This window comes from Larimichthys crocea, chromosome XI (assembly GCF_000972845.2).
Source record: "Larimichthys crocea isolate SSNF chromosome XI, L_crocea_2.0, whole genome shotgun sequence".
In the NCBI taxonomy this organism is placed as follows: Eukaryota; Metazoa; Chordata; class Actinopteri; family Sciaenidae; genus Larimichthys; species Larimichthys crocea.
This window is the reverse complement of record NC_040021.1, coordinates 11696255-11716260: the sequence shown is the minus strand read 5'-3', so window position 1 is coordinate 11716260 and position 20006 is coordinate 11696255. Positions and strand designations below refer to the sequence as shown.

General features: G+C 39.4%; 1 protein-coding gene across 6 annotated transcripts in view; it reads right to left on the bottom strand.

The window, feature by feature from the left end:
* Positions 1 to 18329, bottom strand: part of si:dkey-71h2.2 (low density lipoprotein receptor adapter protein 1) — a 78378-nt gene extending 60049 nt beyond the window's left edge. For 4 of the 6 annotated variants that reach the window (XR_003463176.1, XR_003463177.1, XM_027284109.1 and 1 more), the window contains exon 1: positions 17978 to 18329. Coding sequence is in view for 4 of the 6 variants with exons in the window: in XM_027284109.1 (XP_027139910.1) it covers positions 17978 to 18062 (85 nt within the window). In the remaining 2 variants the exon portion in view is untranslated. The remainder of the gene's footprint in view (positions 1 to 17977) is intronic. The other 2 variants (XM_010735278.3, XM_019266031.2) reach the window with 1 other exon arrangement.
* Between the last annotated feature and the right edge of the window lie 1677 nt (positions 18330 to 20006).

Sequence of the window (20006 nt, the reverse complement as noted above, 5' to 3'; positions counted from 1 at the left end):
ATTAAGCGGTAAATTGTGGTATACAGACCAAAATTGAAAGCTTGATGGTGTTTAGCGAAGGGTCACCTCCAAACAATTCAAACATACTTAACATTTATGAACTCCAACATCAATCCTACAGTGTAGTTTGGGTCATCCCAAGCTGTGATACAGACACTCTTGGTCAAAAGATTCACTGCTTGGGTTGGTCTTTAAAAATGTCACAGCACTACAAAGCTTAAGTGCTACAGTTCATGTTGTGCCTTCACCAGACTACACACATGAATTATTTAAGAGCTTCATGTTGATGCTGCAGGGTTTCCAATATATTATCCCCCTAAAAGAGAAGCGCTTAAATTTTTAATAAATCCTGTGTGAGTGTACAGAGGGACCGGGACTTATAAGAGTGACAGGAGCAAGCGCAGGGAGGCTAATTGGATTTTAAGATTTTGAATAAAATAGAGGAAGACTAAAAAAAATCAGAACTTTAAATACACTGTACATTTGTCATCAGTGTGAGTGTGTGAGTGTGTCAAGGTGATCTAATTTAAAAAAGAGCACAAAACAAGATTAGGGAGGGCGAAGCGGAGGTGGTGCACTGATGACGTTTGCATCTTTATTAAACTGATGCCTGGCAACATTTTCACACCTGGGCTGTTGCAGCAAGACCACTGATTCCATTATGTTCACACAAAAGCCTCACAGTTGGGACACACACACACACACACACACACACACACACACACACACATACATACATACACACACACACCAAAAAAAAAATCAATGCATTACAATTATGTCACTGAGCGAGTTTATGACATTTTGCTTCACTGGGCCTCAAGATACAAGTTATAATACCACCGCCCTGAGATGTTGAGCACAGTAAAACAATCGACACTCGAACAAACGTCTGACAAGTGTAGCATCTCACAGCAGCTGATCTGACTGTTGTAGTTTAATGGACACCGTGAGCTCCGCATGCCTTCAGCTACATGCAGTGATCACCAGCTGTCTCTTTGAGCTGCAACACTCAGTAATTTAATTTGCACCGAGAAGTCAAAATCGTACCCGGGTGAATATTCCTCTGCCTGAACACCTCCACTGACGGTTAATTAATAACACAAACAAGAGCGCACAGATGTGCACACAGGCACGATATTATAGCACGAGAGGGCATATGAACACGCATGCAGGGGGCGTGCACACACACACGCGTGCGAATTCCCCTCAAGATACCATCATCCGAGTTAATTGCAAAAACTGTTGGAGTAAGTGTGAGTGCTCCGGGGTCAAAATAACAAAAGCATTCCCCGTTTTCAATTTCCCTTAAGGTCAGAAAGTAGGTCATTTATTTATTTTTTTCCCCCCACACACACTCTCTTGGTTCAAATCCAATGGAATAAGTACAACATCAATACACAAGTAAGGAAACGTTCAGCTTGCTCTTTAGGCTCAACTGACACCCCCATCCTCCACATCGTTCTTGATATAATCTCTTTGCTTTACAGTTTTACTCATCCGATGGAACTTTGAATCTAGGACACCACCTTGACAGGGAAAATAGGCCGCACATTCAGGGAAGATGGTGGGCTGGGATGGTGTGTGTGTGCGTGTGTGGGAAGGGGGGTGAGTGTAACTGGTTTCCTGATTCTGCCTTGAGGGGGAACCAAGTAAAGCTAAGTCCTTCCTTTCAAGCTCTCACTCTTCTTACTGTTTTCTATCTAATTCAATTTCTCCGCTCACCTCTCTCACCTACTGTATCTTCACTTCCTCTGGCTCCGATTGAAATAAATCCCCCTCCTCCCATACATCTGGTGGACTAGCTTATTAGAGCGGTTTGAGGACACGAGGTACCCCTCATTCAGAGCTACAGTACAAGCTACTCCTCAAATGTTGACAGCATCAACAATAACGAAGAGTCATGGGATCAATCAGCCTATGTTGCCAAGCAACCGCAGAATCACTAATGGACCAGCAGCAGCATCAAGGAGGTGGTACCTGCAAATTACATGACTGAACAAGTTGGCGAGGCATCAAAAGAAGTGTACAAACCACATAAAGTGCTCAGATCACAGTACAGTTACCCTGTGCACTGAACTGGAGCAGTACACAAAACTCCCACCTGAACTAAATATCACACATCCAATGGGGCCCAGATATAAAAACTCATGTCATACTATATTAAAATGCTGCCAACTCTGACTCCATTCATGCTGAAATAAACCTGCCAGAACAGGAATGTTACGCTGCACCTGCTGCCTTAAGATTAGGAAGAGCATTTCTACTACAGAACCTCTATAATGTCTGTAAAATAATGGAAAACAGTCATTACAAGTTCCGAAGGCCAATGGTGACACCTTCATATTGTTCATTTTGTCCTCAAAAATCCAAAGATTTCTGATTTACTATGTTTATTGTATGTTTAGTGGTATTACACTGAACAGATATAGTGGTTTTAGGAGTTGACTTAGTTAGTCGGCGTGTTTGTTTGTTAAATGAAATCTAGTAATAAATGCATATACGTAATAAATACATACATACATATTCTGCTGAAGGCCTGGTGCCAAAAACACAAAGCAAATAGCAACAAGAACAGGAACAAGAAGCAGACCTCAAAAATCTTCTTCATTATAATATCTTTATTATGATTATTATTATCATCCCTAACTCAAGTTTTTATGTGTTGTTGTTTTTTTTACTGCAGATTTCAGTGATCTCTAACTTTCAGACATAGACATAAGAACATCAGATATTTAATTTGGTGTGTAACATAGTCATCAAGTGTCTGTACTTAGAAAAACAATTACCTTTAAGCTTTTTCTTTCCGTTTTTAGCGACAGGAGAAATCTCTCTGGACTAAAAGAATTCAGGTTCATGAATATGCCATTCGCCCTGAAGGTCCTTGAATTAATCAGTGCTGGTGTGGATCTTTCAACATAATCCCTTTTCACCAAAACTCTTAATTGCTTTCACTTCAAACACCATATCTGCTGTTAATCATAATGACGATGGGACTTATATCTTGTATACGCACGGCTGAGCAAATAGAGCGACGGTACAGTGGGAGCTGTTAAGACAATCTGTTAATATGGAAGCAGTTTGACTGATGTCTTCAAACTTCGTAATCGTACGGCAGAAATTGAGAAAAATAGGATATTTAAACTTGGTCTAGCATAAGTAAGTAAAGTTGTGATTTCACAGGATGTCTGGAGCCAGACTATTTGCTCCTGCTCCTTCCAATTTTGCTAACTTAAACTAACCAGCTGCTAGCTGCAGCTTAATATTTAACGTCCAGACATGAGTGGCATTAATTCAACTCGCAGCTAAAATTTTATTTCCCAAGCTGACACTGCAAAACACAAGCACAACTTGATGAAAGACTTTCCTATAATGTGCTGAATGCTAATTGTCTGTGACTGCATTTATTATGCATAAGCCTTGACCCCCACCCCACCCCACCCCCACAATCAGGAACTGTCCTCCAAAAGCTCTGTGAATCATTAATTAGAAAGGATCAAGCCAACATCCTCACATATGCTATTAAAACAGCCTTATCTACTCTAAGAAGCTTGTTTTGTCTTCATAAGAGTCCAGAGAATGAAATAGGATTAGAACCGGGGGGTTATTTAGCGGGCACGCATCATTACATGCTTCAAATTAAAAAGCCAACACAGACGTTTGAGTTTCGTTCCTGAATGACTTCCTGTACTCTATTTATAGCCGACGTCCCGCAGTGAAAATTGTGCTAATATTTGCTCCACGGTGACAGTTGGCTGGCATGATGCTGTGCAGAAGGACTGAGCCAGATAAGCACACAATTTTTTTTAATTTTTTTTAAAGCAATAAAGCATTTCCAGGATGCAGAAATCATAGTGCAGAATAACACTGACTGTAATCCAGTAAGAGTGTTTTTCCCCAGAGGACTGAGGAAACATAGTGCTGATGTGCACTGTGTGTATATCTGGTTGATGTCAAGTGATATTTGAAGCAGACTGGGATGCCACTGCAGCAGCACTTCTTTATAGTAGTGGAGGTGAAGAATAAAAGTGTAACACTGCATATCACCTCCTGCTCAGTGCCAGGATGACATTATTAACAATTCACAAAGAGGACAGTATTCTTAAGTAATGCATATTAAACTGGCTTTTGAAAAAACATATTCTAACCCTTATATACACCACAGTCAAGCCTATATGAGCCTGTCCTCACTGGTCATTTGTTCAAATGCTTACAGCAGCTATAATCACTATCTTCTTCCCTTAACAATGGATGAAATGACTGTATGTAAAATGGGTCACTTGTGTCGACAAACCTGAAGAGAATTATCATCAGACTCTGCAGTACTTCAGTCTTTCAGCTCTTATCGCTCTCATCAACCTCGTTTCCAGGCACAGCAGGCGACTGTTTTCGGCAAAAAAAATGTTACCTGCTCAGCACCAAATGACAGACAGAAAAAGTTGATGAACTTGGAGCATTAAGCAGCGTTTGGTCTATAAATATGATTGTATAATAATTTCATGAATCGTGTCTGAGGCAGCTTTTGACCATCATTTGTTTTACTCTTTACATAGTGAAACTCAAGTGTAAAAATGTTTTCAGTTCATGATGAAACTGTGGCGAGACAAATTAGACAATGGCGGGATGCCACAGTCGAGGTAATTAATGGGACACTTGTTCTTTCTTTGAATCAAAAGCATAAGTTGCGTGACAAAATAAAAATAGAAAAATAGAGTTTTCTAAGGCATCACAGGCTTCTGAAGAGCCACGTAGCTCAGAGTGTGGTAGCTCTTGCAGTCACCATCTTGGCAGTCCAGCCTCCCCCAGCTGCCAGCTAATCCAAAAATGGGCAAAGATGTTGAGTGTGGGTGGATCTGAAGCAGGCAGAATGAAGCCTGGTTTCTGAAACCAGCCGCCTGTAGCAGCACCCATCTGTCAGTCAAAGTGGCCATGCTCTTTATTATGCATAACTATTATCTTAATATAATTTGAACAGGTGAATTCAACATCAGTACAGTTGTCATGAACGATGAAATTAGCTATAGAGACCAAAACTCTTCTTTGAACCAGGCTGGAAACATGTTTATTTCTGCTGTGAAGCTGGACATTTTAACATTGGCGCTTATAGAGATGACATGTTCTGTAGCCAGCCTCATGTGGAGGTTTGAGGAACTGCAGTTTTTGGCACTTCCACACTGGCTTCACTTGACTTTGACACAGAAGATCTCAGATTTGAGCCTGACAACATTAGTCAACATTAGCTTCTTTGTGACCATAATGATAATTTCCTAACCATAACCATATCGTTTTAGTTACATAAATTCAACAAGGGGGTGGCAGGACCAGAAAAAGCTCATGAGTCATTTTTTGGAGCAGTTGAGGTAAGAGGACTTATTGGCCTATTAAATAAAAGCTTTATTCAGAAAAGCATGTGTAAAGCCATTTAAACACTCATTTATCTACTTCACTGTGTACTAATTAATCAAACATAACACTGCAAAAAGTTTATTACACAGCCTGTTAACAATCTCTTGACAGTTATACTTAATCATTGACTAAAGGGCATTGAATATGGAGGTGACTTGCACAGTAAATGTCCACTCAAAGTGCCTTGTATCATTTTTATGGAGTGACTCAGCAGCCATTGTTTGTGTAGACCGCTGCTGTCTGTTAAATTCATAGATTTCCATATAGCTCTGACATCCGGCATGCTTATTCGATCCTATAATTATTACTTTAACATTTTGAAAGCTGCTTCTATGTGTATATATGAGAAAATCTAAACTGTAAATGGTAAAGTATGAGGAGATCAAGAGCTCTATCAATACTTTTATTATGACGTCCAGTGATAGTAGGAGGGAGTTAAGGCAAAAATAACATAACCTCAATAACAATGCAGACACTTCTATACTAAAGAAAATCTTTCCTCGCAGCTATTTATTCATAAAGTATAATCACTGAGCGCCATGAAAGGATTGTTTTCATTAGCAATTCAAACAGGGATTTTCTTTGCTGATACAGATCTTTTCCTCCCTGGAGTGAGCTGGCTCTCATTTCAACATCTTCATCAACTATAAGCAGCTCCCTCAACAGAAATACATTCATGAATAATAGGCTCATATTTAATATTTGTTTTTTTATTCAAGGGTAAAAACAGAATCCCCACGTTTCCCCAATCCCTCTGCCCAAGCTGAGTGCCAGGAAAACAACAATTTGCTTGGGCAATCATTAGCTTTCCCATCCATTATCACACTGAAGCAAAACAAGTCACCTTCGAGAGCTGCTGATCTCATTTGAGACTATCTCTGCGCCCCTTTAATAGATGAGGGCTTCCCGCAGGAATCCCCTCTAATGCGCAGAAACACTTTAGACCCTTCCAGCTAAGTGATGGATGCTGGTCTGACACAGCCAGATACGTCGGCTTCTCAGGTCTCAGGAGTATCAGAGGATAATAAAGGGGTAATCAAGGTGAGTGCTTGAACTGTGCTGTACACTATAGAAATGATTCAAACTAAAATGTATTTTTGCCTCCACTAACAGTATTCACATTAAAAAAATCCAGGGCTGGATTCGGTGACCTCCAGGTACTGTACATACAGGGGCATACAGAAGGTTTGTAGCACAATGAAGTCAGGTTTGTCAACCAAAGAATGCCATTTGCTGTATTTACATCAATCTAGCTATATTGTATATTAAATTTGGTTATTGTGCTTCCATAATGCTAGCAGCTTTGTGAGGCTATACGTAGGCAGATAAGCTTTGAGCTAAATCCCACCATCTGACAATGCCACCATGTTGACGCTGAACAGATATAATGTTCACCACACTGATGGCAGGAGTGTCATTTGCATTAGACAAGTTTATATTTTGACCTGACTATTATGTTAGGATGAAATGTAATCATTTTGGTGAGCCGTTAACATTTTATCTGAAACATGAATGTACTGTGTACCAAATTATCTCGCAATCCCTTTCAAGGGTTGTCAAGTAATTTCACACAAAACCTCACGATATTACTGGAGGACACATTACAAGTCAGTACACTTCATCCTTTGGGACTATGAGGGTCTGTACAAAATTTCATGGTGATCCACCTGACAGTTATTGAAACGGTCAGCCTGAACCAAAGTGGTGGACACACTGACAAACCGACATTACTATTAGGGCAGCCCCCTAAAGTCGACTAAACCCATGAGAGAAAAAAAAGTCGACTGCCCTATTAGAGACACTCTGCCTGGACTGTCAAGCCTAAAGTACCCGTGTTGGTGTTTGCACTATCAGCAGGATTCATGCTGGAATGAGCACCAGAACAGGAGTTGGCTGAGCCTGGCAACGGACACTTGATGCTTTACAATAATCTTATATTTCCATCCAAACAAAGAGCACTGTGCATCTTTAGTGGTAGAAAAAGGGTTTCTCCTGCTTTTTCAGCCTGTCAGAAGAAATAACGCTTAATGCTCTGAACCTATCGAATTTTTTTTATCAAGTTAGAGCTTCTCTCATCTAGATTTCAGCTGCCGAACAGAAAAAATATATATATATTTATAGGGATGTTATTGTGCAAATCAAAAAGAAACAAAGAGAGACAAAAATAGAAAAGTGAGGCGAGCATGTCCCCCTCTTTCCCAGTGGAAATCAGGTCCCTGCATTCATGCAATTCATCCAACTTAACCAAGGGCACCTAAAAAAATACCTTTATGTAAAATAGATGTGCAGACAAACTAAAAAGAACTTTAAGTAAAGAGCAGCAGCAATTTTCTTACACGTTAATGGTGATCATCAATATCTGCTTTGTAATTAATACCAAGATGATCAGAGGAAACAGTTAAAGCACTAATCTCAACTTGTTTGCTCATCTCAATAATTAAAGATAACTTGACCACGTTAATACACTAAGCTACAGAGGTTTTAAATTTACACGTTGACAGTATGAAGTCATTTTTAAAAGTGAGTGGTGCTGAGCTCAGATAGGCACACGATGTGTTCGGAATGGTTTTGAATTTTTCAGACGAACACAACACGTAGATGGGATTTAGCTCTCCAGTGGAGGAGCAGGTTCAGCTGATCTGCACACACACACACACACACACACACACACACACACATCTGCAGTACTTAATCTTTCTCCCTCTCTCTCTCTCTCTCTCTCTCTCTATCACACACACAAACAGAATAACAATTGAAACCATGCCCAAAAAAAGACTTAGACTCGAGTGACAGCATACCCCATTTCACAGACAGCTGTCACACACATCAAATAGAAAGAGCACTCGGATGTTAGTATGTCACAGTACACACTAAACAGGAAGCTGGCATCTGCATTTGTGTGTGTGTGTGTATCTATGTGTATGTTGCTGCAGCAGTGTGAAGAGGCAACTTTCCCAAGATAGGGTCTCTCAGTTTCCTTGTGTTGCATAATTCACTTTACTTCAGGCCAGGAAACCTCGTTGGTGCTAAAAACACTCCAGAGAAATGGCACACAACAGAATAACAATGAGCTATATATAAGACATAAAGCTGTGGCTTGATTACATGTCTGAGTGTTCATGGAGATGAAATATGGAGCCAGGCATGTATTCAGTCTGTGTTGGACTGAAGGATGCCCTCATGGTTGTCAGTGTTAAACTGGCTAACAGTGATCAAATTTAGGCTTAGATCACCTAGAAGGCTTCAAAAAGAACATGAGTTACCAAACATAACCACTTACAACACATACTATATATACACACATATATATACTGTTTTGCACTTGGCATAATACAACACCCAAAGGTCTCGCAAAGAAAATCAATATAGAATATGATGTGGAGCAGTTTTTAATAACATGAGGCCGAGGCTTTTAAAATCAATATTTGTGAAGAGCAACAGTGAATAAAATGAACTCACAGCATCAAATGTAACAAGGCACAAGACCAGTATTAGCTGAAATTGAGTTATTGGAGGATAATTGTCAGCCGAGGATACAACAAAATCAATATAGAAGTTACCCGCTGCTCCTTTCATTTGCTGTAACCTTCCCAGCAAAATTAAAAATAAGTTTTAATAGATCCAACCGAACCTCCTGCACTGTAAGTAAAGTGACAGCAGCACTAACACACACACACACACACACACACACACACACATCTTGTAAGATCCTTCACACATCTTTGTTCCACCGTCTTCCCACTAACTCCCTTGTCTTGACTACAGAGGAAGCTAAGATACAACGTATCTTGGGCTAAAACGTCTTCAGTTATCTTAAACCAAGAATTAAGGTTTAAGACTTTAAAGCATTAATACTTAGACGACAGTTGTTGAATAAGAGGACAGATGTGCACCCGCTAAGCTTTGACTAAACCTTAAACCTAAGACAGAAAAAGAATGAGGCATTATTAAATTTCAAAAATACCCATAGCAACAGCCGGGTAAAAAAAAACAAACAAGAAGACAAGTGCTACAAGAAGAGCATTTAGTGTAGTGACGCACATGTCAACCCGCTCTAAGTTTAAAATAGCATTGTTCTCACCTGCCCAAACAAAAAAAAAAAAATGCTTATATGTTTCATATAAGCTGCTCCGTGTTCAGCGTGTCGAAATCCTAAATCCATTTAATGCTGTATCTAATCCTGACTGAGGAAAATGCCAAACAGCACCTTTGTAGTCTGAACTGGATTCAGAAGAGGTTGATGGAAAACAAACAGATAACAGATTCACAGACAGATTGGTACACACATTTTTCAACCAACACACACTGTCGCAACTACCCATAGGACACCGGACTGAAAAGATATAAAGACAGAGGCTAACGAAACTGAGAGTCTTAATCCGGTACTTCAACACTACAGTTCTTTAAACTAAATGCTAACGTAAAGATGCTAACATGCACGCAACAAGCCCCCCAGAAAAAGCCAGTGATATACAGCAATGGCCTCCATAACATGATGCCCCCTGGTCCATTTAAAAAAAATAATCTTACATTGAGAAAGAAGTGGCTATAACTGATACATTTTGTGAGAATTTATCAATATACTCATGACATGATTCTACTCAATGTCTCTCATTGGTCATTATATCATATACAAACAGGAAACGTGTTGACACTTTAGTGGTCCGATAAAGTTATCGGACTCTTTAGAAGCTTCTGCGTTATTCTGTTGGTTTAACACTGTCCCTACAGCGACCTCACGAAGCCTGACCCTAAGTAACCTCCATGTGGCATGCTAGAATATAAAATTCCTACTCGCAAAATGACTTCACTGTCAAGAGTTTCATTAATTTTGTCCGATAGCATTTAAAGGTCTACAATTAAATCAATTTATCCCCATTCAAGTAAGCAGAGGGCTAAACTGGAAGTTAGTCTGTAGCGTACTTTATCTATGGGCCATGCCATGCGGAAGATCCAGGTAATTTCATGCCCGGAAATCAAACTGTTTTGCTTGATGCAGCACTGAGCAGAGTTCATAAGAATATCCTGTCCTCGTCCATGGCTTACAATGGCAATGCTAAAAAGATAATGTTTAGCAGGTATAATGTTTACAATGTTCACCATCTCAGTTTGAGGTCAGGGTTGTGATTAACACTACAGCTGATGGACAAAAGTGAAATATTGACCCGATGTTGCAGTTAGAGGAAAGGTCAGAAAAAAGAGACTGAAGACACTAAAAAATGCAAAGAAAATCTCAGAGGACTTAAAAACTAAGAAAAAAGCCGAGTGGGAAGCAGACCAGTCTGTGCAGAGCTGTCACTGAGGTAGCTGTGCTTGACAATAATCCAACTAATCAGACTGTTGGGGGGGGATTTAGCTCATGTAGTTCTCTTCCGGCCAGAGTCGAGTCAAAAAGGTCATGCACTGACGCAAAACCTCTCTGCTATTATTCATACAACTGAATAAAACTGCATTCATACATCTTGCTCACTGAGTCATTTTTTAAACATGCGCTTAAAAAGGGAAATCACTGAAGTTATGAAGTACAAATGAAGTCTAGATTATTATTTTTTTGAGCCATGAATTTAAAAAAGGACCCTAAGGGGACACACTGTGGGTTTAAATAACTTATATCATGGCTACCCCGCATGCAGCACCTCACAACTTTGGCTGCTGCTAATCTTTAAAAACGTTGCATGAAAACTCATTAGCAGCACTTATCTATCCTGCGACTGGTGAGACGGATGAGTGTGTGAGCATGAATTATGCAGAGTATAGGTGGGAAATGATACACTTATACACTGAAGCACAGCTAAGAGCACATATTGGCTTAACCCGGTCTATCAAATAACTGCAGATTCTGTAAAGGTGCTGCTGAGTGCAAGATGCAATAACCATTTTTTTTCTTCAGCATGACTGAAAATGTTAGATCGCGAGGTTATAAAAACAACATGAATCTTTTGAATCCTTCGAAATGATTCATGGTTTAGAAAGCACATAGTGCCAACAGTTTAATGTACTGTAGGTTGATAAAGTTTCACTTTTACAAAGATGATCCTTTGTTGGCTTTGGAAGTGATGCCTGGTGCCAGAGCTATTTATCAGACAGACACACTGATGCTTTAGAAACCTTGTACTAAAACTAATACAGGAATAATATACTGTAGTACTTTTTATAGATTCTACTGTTTCAGCATGAGATGTTCTGCAAAGCCACCTAAAAATGAAAACACTCTGTACCTTCAAGCCTGATTTTTGTCCCTTTTTCCTCTTTCTGTCTGTCTGTTCTTGGTACATTTTGTGTGCGTGTGTGTGTGTTTACTACTATAAACAGGGCACTGCTGTAAAAAGGTCATGTACTCTATGCAAATTCAACCTTCCCTGTACATCATCCAGGAGGGCTAACCACTGAAAGCATTCAGGCAGTGAAAATGGAATACAAATCCTTCCACTATAAACTTTTTCATAGCAAAAAAAAACTGGACTGTTATTCAGGCAAAAACAGATATTTGAACACATCACCATGGACTCTGAGAACCTTAGAGACATATTTTCACTACTTCTGACATTTTACAGATAAACAACTGATGAAAAAAAATAAAAATAATAATTGACACATTATTCAGTGAAAATAATTATTAGCTGCTGCTTTATGAAAAATACAAACAAAATTACATTCTGGTGGCAGCTGAAAACTCAGAAATAATCCCATATATCTATCTATCTATAGAAAAACAGATAATTGGCAGATATCTGCTTGCGGTTATCACCAAGCGGCAACATCCGATGCTGGAAAATGAAGCCAATGCGGAAGTGCTAAAAATTGTAATTACTCGAGCGGCCACTTCTCCATACAGTAATACAAATCTCCATAATACAAACGTTCAAATTCACAGCAGAAATAAACAAGTTTGGGTGTTGTTTAGCTCAGTTGGTAGGGCAGGGTTCGAATCCGACCTGTGGCCCTTTGCTGCATGTCATTCTCCATCTCTATCCCCACATTCCTGTCGCTCTTCAGCTGTTGCTATACAATAACGTGTGAAAAAGGACAAAAAAATATCTTAACAAAAACAAACGAAAAAAAAAAAAACTTGTTTACAGCCTGGTTCAGACAACGGTTTTGGTCTCTATAGCCAATTTCACAGTTCATGACAACTGTGAGAGCATTTAATGAAATTAAGGCTTAAGGTTATGCATAATTAACAGCGTGACCGCTTGATTGACAGGCAAGTACCGTTAGAGATGGCTTATTCAAGCACCCAGGCGTCATTCGGCCAACCTCAGGTCTGCTGATAAACCACGTCTTTGCCAATATTTAGATTAGGCGGGAGGCGAAAGAAGCAGTGTGTCTAACATGGCCGGCCAGCGTCACATATTTTTCGGTTTCAAAACAGCGCCTCAGAAACCTATGGGTGACATCACTCAGGCTCTGTCCATTGTCATTGGCTATCACTAATGGTGGTTAGAAAACATGTTTTCTGTAATTTGATATAACATCTCTTTTTAAATGAGTTTCCCCAGCCTACACAGCCAGAATAAAGTGGATTTGGTACACAAAGCAGTATTTGATAATTATTCTGCATCATAACACAAATTCAAACACTCCATCAGTGCCTAGTATCAACTCATATTTTCCTTCACATTGAAAGCAAAGGAATCTCCCACACTAATCCCAACCTCCATCATCGTTATCCTGCATATTCCCACCATTTTCCTCCTCATGGGTTCCTAAAACTTAACGAGCCATTGAGAGATAATTGCTCCTCGAGGGTCAGCGCTAACTGACACCACTGCCTCCTGCATGTCATTCAGTCAAGCCCCCCATCAGGTTTAATACCACTGCAGGCTGTATTCACTGCCAGAGTTTCCAGCCAGTCGAAACATAATGACTGTTGAGTCCAGTAATTTCAGATCAAACTCTTCTCTGGACTGCAGAGCACAGCAATACAAACTGCATATTCTGACATTTTCCACAAAGCAATAAAGCCTGAGAATATAACAGCGGCACACTTGATATGTGTATTCAAGAACTAAATGAAGCTAGTTATTTTCATTTTTTTTTCTTCCATATTGATCACACGGCTGCGCAGCAGATGAAAGCTATTGTATTTGCACCACTAAAATAATTACAAAAACAATCTCAAACCCACAGAGACACAGTCCTATTGGATTCAACTCAATCTGTCCCAAAGCTACACAAATTGATGCAGACCGTACAGCGTGGATGTCCTTGGAGCCAAGGGCAAGTGTGTGTGACTTCTGAGATACAGAGAGGTGCGTACTGCTTCTATGTGATTGGATCCAAAGGGATGGCTTGTACTCCAGGCACATGCTGCGTCCTCTTCCGTCCTGCCAGCGGCTTTGACCTCAACAGATGACAAGGCAAGGCCACAAGGGGAGATGGGGAAGTGCTGTACATGTCAGTTTTTTTGCTGGCCAAGGAACTGAAGAGTGACTTCATACATGTCCAGAAATAGATCTTTTTTATATTAGAAGGGAGGGTGAAAATGAAATCATGTTGCCTCTTCGCATGGCTAGTATAGCCTGGAAGATATATGGCTGTAATCAATAGTAATAAACAGGCAGTAATGGATCAGTCAGACTCATACATGGTCCGTTAAATGCAGTATTAAAAAGTACTTTGAGAACCAAACAACAAATCGGTTTGTTGAATTAATGTTTTGGTGCATAAAAAAAAAATGAGGTTACCATGCACAGAGCCATGGGTATTAGCGTTGCAAAAGGGTGGACAATTTCCTAGTAAATTTCCAGAAACTGTCCATGGGAAGTTAAGCTGGGAGATTTTGGAAAGATTCCAAATTGGAAACTTTCCATGAGAATTATGGAAATTAAGATTCCAAATTGGAAACTTTCCATGAGAATTATGGAAATTTATGGGTATTAACTGGAAATTGGTGGGCATTTAGTAACTGGGGGTTAGCTAGCATAAGGCTCATAAATATCACAATTCTGTGTGTTTAGTCCCATTTTTTCCTGTTAATTCCCATTGAAAGTTTCCAACTTTGAAAATAACCAGAATTTTGCAACCCTAATGGATAAATCTACAGTGAATTTCATGAAAATCCAGGATTGCTTTTGTAGCCCTTTTCAGACATAAACACGTAACATTGCTGGATTCATCTATCCGTTAAATAACGGCATTTAGACATACAGTAGGTCTGTTATGTGTTTCTTTAGACTTGACAGAACCCTTACGAAACAAGTCACAATGCTTGTGCAATGTTCAGCACCTGGTGCACGAGAGAGAACAGTGACCCTGCAGGAAAGTGCTGGGATCAAGAAAGAACAATGTTTCCTGTTCACATGTTCTCATGAGAGTTGCGTAAGAGATACTCACCCTAGGGCCCGACATGTAAAATCACCATGAATGTAAAAAGGGAAGTCTGAAAGGGGTTTTTGAGACACATTGTTCATTGAGGTGTCGGTCAAGGGAAATGTTCGACCTTACAGTGGTGCTCACAGAAAGGTCAGGTGCTAACCAAATGAATCATGTTGTAGTATGTAGTAAAAAATGCCCCTGTCACATCTCACCCCCACATTTATGACAAAGCACTAATTCTTGAACACGGATATTTAACTTCCATAAAAAACTCAACTGCCCTGGTGATAATTAAAATTCATTATGATATTGATTTCCCATTACTAAGTCCTTACATTATGCCTCGACATAATCTCACTCTATAACTACTTGGCAAGGTGCAGTTAATGTAGAGTTTATCCACAAATCAACTTCTATATTGTCATTAACATTCTGCATGAAATTTCCTCCAGTCAGTAGACAGGAGGCAAATAATTCATCTCTCTTTTTTTTAAAACTTTACTCACACCCAATTTGTGGGAATGTGCCAAGCAGCTGCAATGTTGCCTTATTTGCATTCCGACAGCCGGCTTTGACGCATTGCCACACGCTGGCATGCAAACGCTGTCCTCTCTCCAAATTGCCTGTTAAGTAGCTTCTGGACATCAGCAGTCACCCTGTCTGTCTGGACTGTTTGTGACTGCTGTGTTCTTTTTTTTTTTTCCCCTCCAGCCTGATTTCTCTAGTGGCTCCTGGACACAAACTGCTTCTGTCATGAAGCACTAAAATCTTGAAGCTGTTTTCTTGCTTCTGACAAGATCGTTCTGCCGTTTGCCTCCCTTTCTTTCTGACGCCAGTAACATTAAGAGAAGAAAGGCAGAATGCAGAGGCTCCTTCTGACAATGTGACACAGACAATGTCTTTCAATTAAACACGCTGACGGTTTGTTTGTCAGCTTTTGTTCATCATGTGTTACCAAGTCACCATGGTGATGATGGAGAATATGGTGACGCTTAGGAAAAATAATGACTCCCATCCATCAGTGTTTGAGAAACCAACATCAGAAGTTTTAGTGCAACCTGTCAATTAATGTTGACGTCCTGTGCTCACAATCAGAAACATAAAGCGTGAAAGCCACCAAAGAGACTCATTAAAGCCCTAATCCAATAAGAAAACTTTTAAATCCAACATTCAATACTGAATATTCAATAATTTATGCAGACCATTTCCTAGAGAGAAGAAATCCAAACATCTTCCTGGCTGTGAAATGAATCAGTCATGTTTAAATGGAAGCTGGCACGGGCGGCTGATTATTCACCAAGCAGGGATACAGGAGGAGGCAAAAGCAGCATGCCTGCATTTATAGCAGTGAGAAGCTTTGCAGGCGACGGAGCTGCAGGGTGAGAGCATTCAAGACAACACTTCACACATCAGTGAGACAGCAGAGCTGCAGGGCAAGCAGAGCAGCCTCTCACTACGCCTGTCACCGATGATGGGACGAGGTTTGCCGCTCTGACCCCGACCCAGTCCGTGCTTCACAACCTCCTGTACTTCACACTGTAGTAACCAAGGAGCAACCTTGCACAGTTTGTAGAATATTATCGGAATAATTGGAAAAACTCAGAGCAAACAGTGAAGTTTATTCAAAGTACTGGTTGTGTTTTGAAGATATCTATTTCAAGTTGTTCATAATTGACCTCTGTGGTTTAGACAACATCCTAAAAGACAGAGTTTTCCAGTAGGGACTATATTTCTTAATGTATTGCCGAAAAATACACAGGATTTTATTTCAAGTGGTGCAGCATTATACCGTGAACTACCTCATGATTGTCCCTCACAAACTGTATGAAAAATGGTTATAGAATATATCCTATTACATCCTCCTTAAAAAAAAAAAGGACCCACGTGTAGGATTTAGGGGCATCTAGCGGTTTAACTGGCAATTGAAGCCGCCTCGCCTCACTATCTCATTCCCAACATTTAGGAGAAACTATGGTGACCACAAAACGTCAGAAGGTTTGTCTGATCTGGGCTACTATGGAAACAACGTGAAGGAGGACCCTGTAAATAGAGATGGACCAACGCCATTGTCAATTCTTGCTTATTGATCCATCTTTATTGATTTCCTTATTGATTCCTGAGCCATTTATTGTTTCTTTTCATGATTAAGGCAACTGTTTTACTGTCTCCAAGTCTGAATACAGTGTACAATGTGCTGGCTGTAGTTACAAGCTGTCTGTCATCATGTAAATTGTATGAAATTGGAGAATATTTGTACAGCATTGATTTTCATTTCTAAAATTAAAATCAACGCTGTTCAAGTATCCAAGAATCACATAATCTGTTTGAAATAATATCTACAGACACTGCTGTCATCTTTCTTTGTGAAATGAAGCGGCGCACTGGATCATTTCTTCTTCCCTGCCATTATTCCTTCTTATTTCAAGCTTCCAGCAGCGTAAAAGCAGAGACATTGACATTGTTTTGAAAGGTGCAACCGTGAGAAAAACACGCCAGAATCAATAAGGCATTGATTAGCTCGGAAATATACAATTCTAATGGATTGGATGATTTGTCAATATAAAAGTCTCCTGATATTACAGGCTCAGTCAGGTGATAAAGCCCCCTACAATCTTACACAATGGACTTGTAAGGTATTAAATTATCTGAATTGATGTAAATTTCAGTTCAGCATTTAACTTTAGGGCTGAAACTAATTATTTTTGAACACCGGAAATCTGTTTTTTGAATTTTATTGATCGTTCACTCCATGAAATTTCTAAATAAAGTGAAAAATTCCCACCAGGAGTCCAAATGTCCCAAACTAATGTTGTTTTATCCAACAAACAGTCAAAGAAAACCCCAAAATATTCAACTCAAAATGACAAATAAACAGCAAATAACTACAAGTGGAGAAAATACATGCCTTTTTCTGCTTGATTAAGATCATTGGAACGATTAATCGACTATAAAAACTTTTGCCGATCAATTTCTTTCGGTTGATCGACCACTCGACTAATTTTTTTGTGTATCACGTCGACACACAGCACATACTACAGCTTGTATCTATGCATCCTTTCATAGCACAGCACATCCTGCACAGATACATTTTGCAACAAGACAAACAAAAGCTCGGTCAACAGTCCGTTAACGATCAGCCGGGGGGCTCATCCTGTCCTTCTTCCCATTTTACCTCCCATCACCAAACCTCTGCATCTCTGCATCATCTGTATCAAATCCAAACATGTCACCACACACGCTGTCTCTCACTCACTTTCGTGTTTTGAAGTTCCCCATGTGTGCCGCGGAACTCCGGGGCTCTTGATAATCGCTCTGCCGGCGGATTTGAGGGCATCCATCCCGAGGTGTGTGTGTGTGTGGCAGGTGGATCCCCGCCCCCCCCCAAATCTCCGGGACCACGGGGAGGTGGTAAATTACAAGCAAGCTGAGCTCGACGGCGGATGTGCCAAAGAAAAAAAGCAACACTCACTGTTCTCAAGTTCCCACCCTGAATATCTGAGCTTTGCTCTCCCAACAAGAGACTGATCAGCAGCTGAGGAGCAGCATGTGCACCTCCTGCACCCTCCCAAAGTTAAGGGCGTGTCCTCCCAACCTGATCACCTCCCAGAGAGGAGGCTTCTTCACTGTGAGGGAGAGAGCATCATCACAACATGACTGCAGTGTTAATTACTTAGTCTCACTTAGAGGCACTGTCGTCAAGTTTTGAATTATTATCCTTTAATGTGTTTAATGTTTGGCCTGAAATGTGCAAATGTCCATTTTATGCCACTTACTATTACTAATACTATAAACTGACCATTAGGTACAATTCCAATGTGATCCAATACAACAACTCTGCCATAAATCGTCTTTTATGGACCTTAATAATGTCAGAGAAGTTAATAAATTAAACTTCTATGTTTTATAATTAAACTTCTATGTTTATTATTGTTGGTATGTATTGTGTTGTTGATGTTAAACTGGACTGCATTATGTTGTTTTAATGTTATAGCTTTCTCATGTATGTAAATGAGGTGGGCAAAATATTATACAATATAATTAGTTAAAAGAGTAACTAATGAAGTGGCCGGTCACTGTATTTCTTCTCCGCTACATCTCAGATGGAAATAAAAAGAGTATAAAAGAAATATTATACTTTTTACTTGACTACATTTATCTGATTACTTAAGATATTCTGGTTAATTATACAAAATATAATCAACAAATACATTACGGTGTATTATTACAGCTCAAACCTGATCACAAGCTACACAGCAGTATAGCAAGTAATTAAAATATGCCCTACCTGTACCAGGTATACATTGAAATTATGTTACTGCATCCAATAAGTATCCAACAATATGATACAGCCTAGATTATTCTGAAATGTTCATTCTGAATAACGAGTACTTTTGGTACAGTAACTATAGAGTTTCCACACTGTGCCATTGCTATTTTTAAGTCCAAGATCTTAAGGAGGACTTCTGTGAATAAATAAACTACAAGCTTCTTTTTTTAAACAAATGCTTCAAATGTTTTTTTGTATGCTGGCGTCCTCTACCGATCGCAACCAGTTATTACAAGACTGTTGTTACTTTTTTTTATTTCTTTTATATTTTTTTTACTTTTTTGTTTCTTGGGTTTTGTTTGTTTGTTTGTTTTAGGCCATTTATACATTTCAATTGCATAGAAAATGTCCATCCACTTAATCAAACTTAATGTGAAGCAAGTAATAAGATTTATATAATAGTATTAATAAACTCAAAATGACTGCATTCATTTTCGCCGTTGGGTTTGGGCATAAACCTGGCTACTACATTATTAGTGCTATTACATAAATCTTATTACTTACTTCACATTCATTTTAGTAGTTAATGTATATTAAACTTATAGTAACTTTTATTTGACAAAATAAACTTTGAATTACCAGTCATATACTAATAAATAATTATGGGTCTGCTGGTGACCAAGCAGTCTAAAACAGTGGTTCCCAATCTGAGGATCCAGACATCCACAAGGGGGTCATGAAATGTATCTGATGGGCCATAAAATGATTGACGGTCTTTCCAGATGTTTCTCTAATCTTTGCTTTTTTTTCTGGATCATTTCACTTCAGGAAGGATTTAAATAACACAAAAATGTGTCGCTGTGTGTTGAAGTAGACTTTTAAAACCTAATAAAATATTCAGAACCACTGCTTTAAGATGTTTAACACACCCATCAGTTTCCTGTCTGTACATATACTGTGAAGCTATGCAATAAAGGCAAAATGTCCCAAAATATGTCCACATGTGTCTTATAGG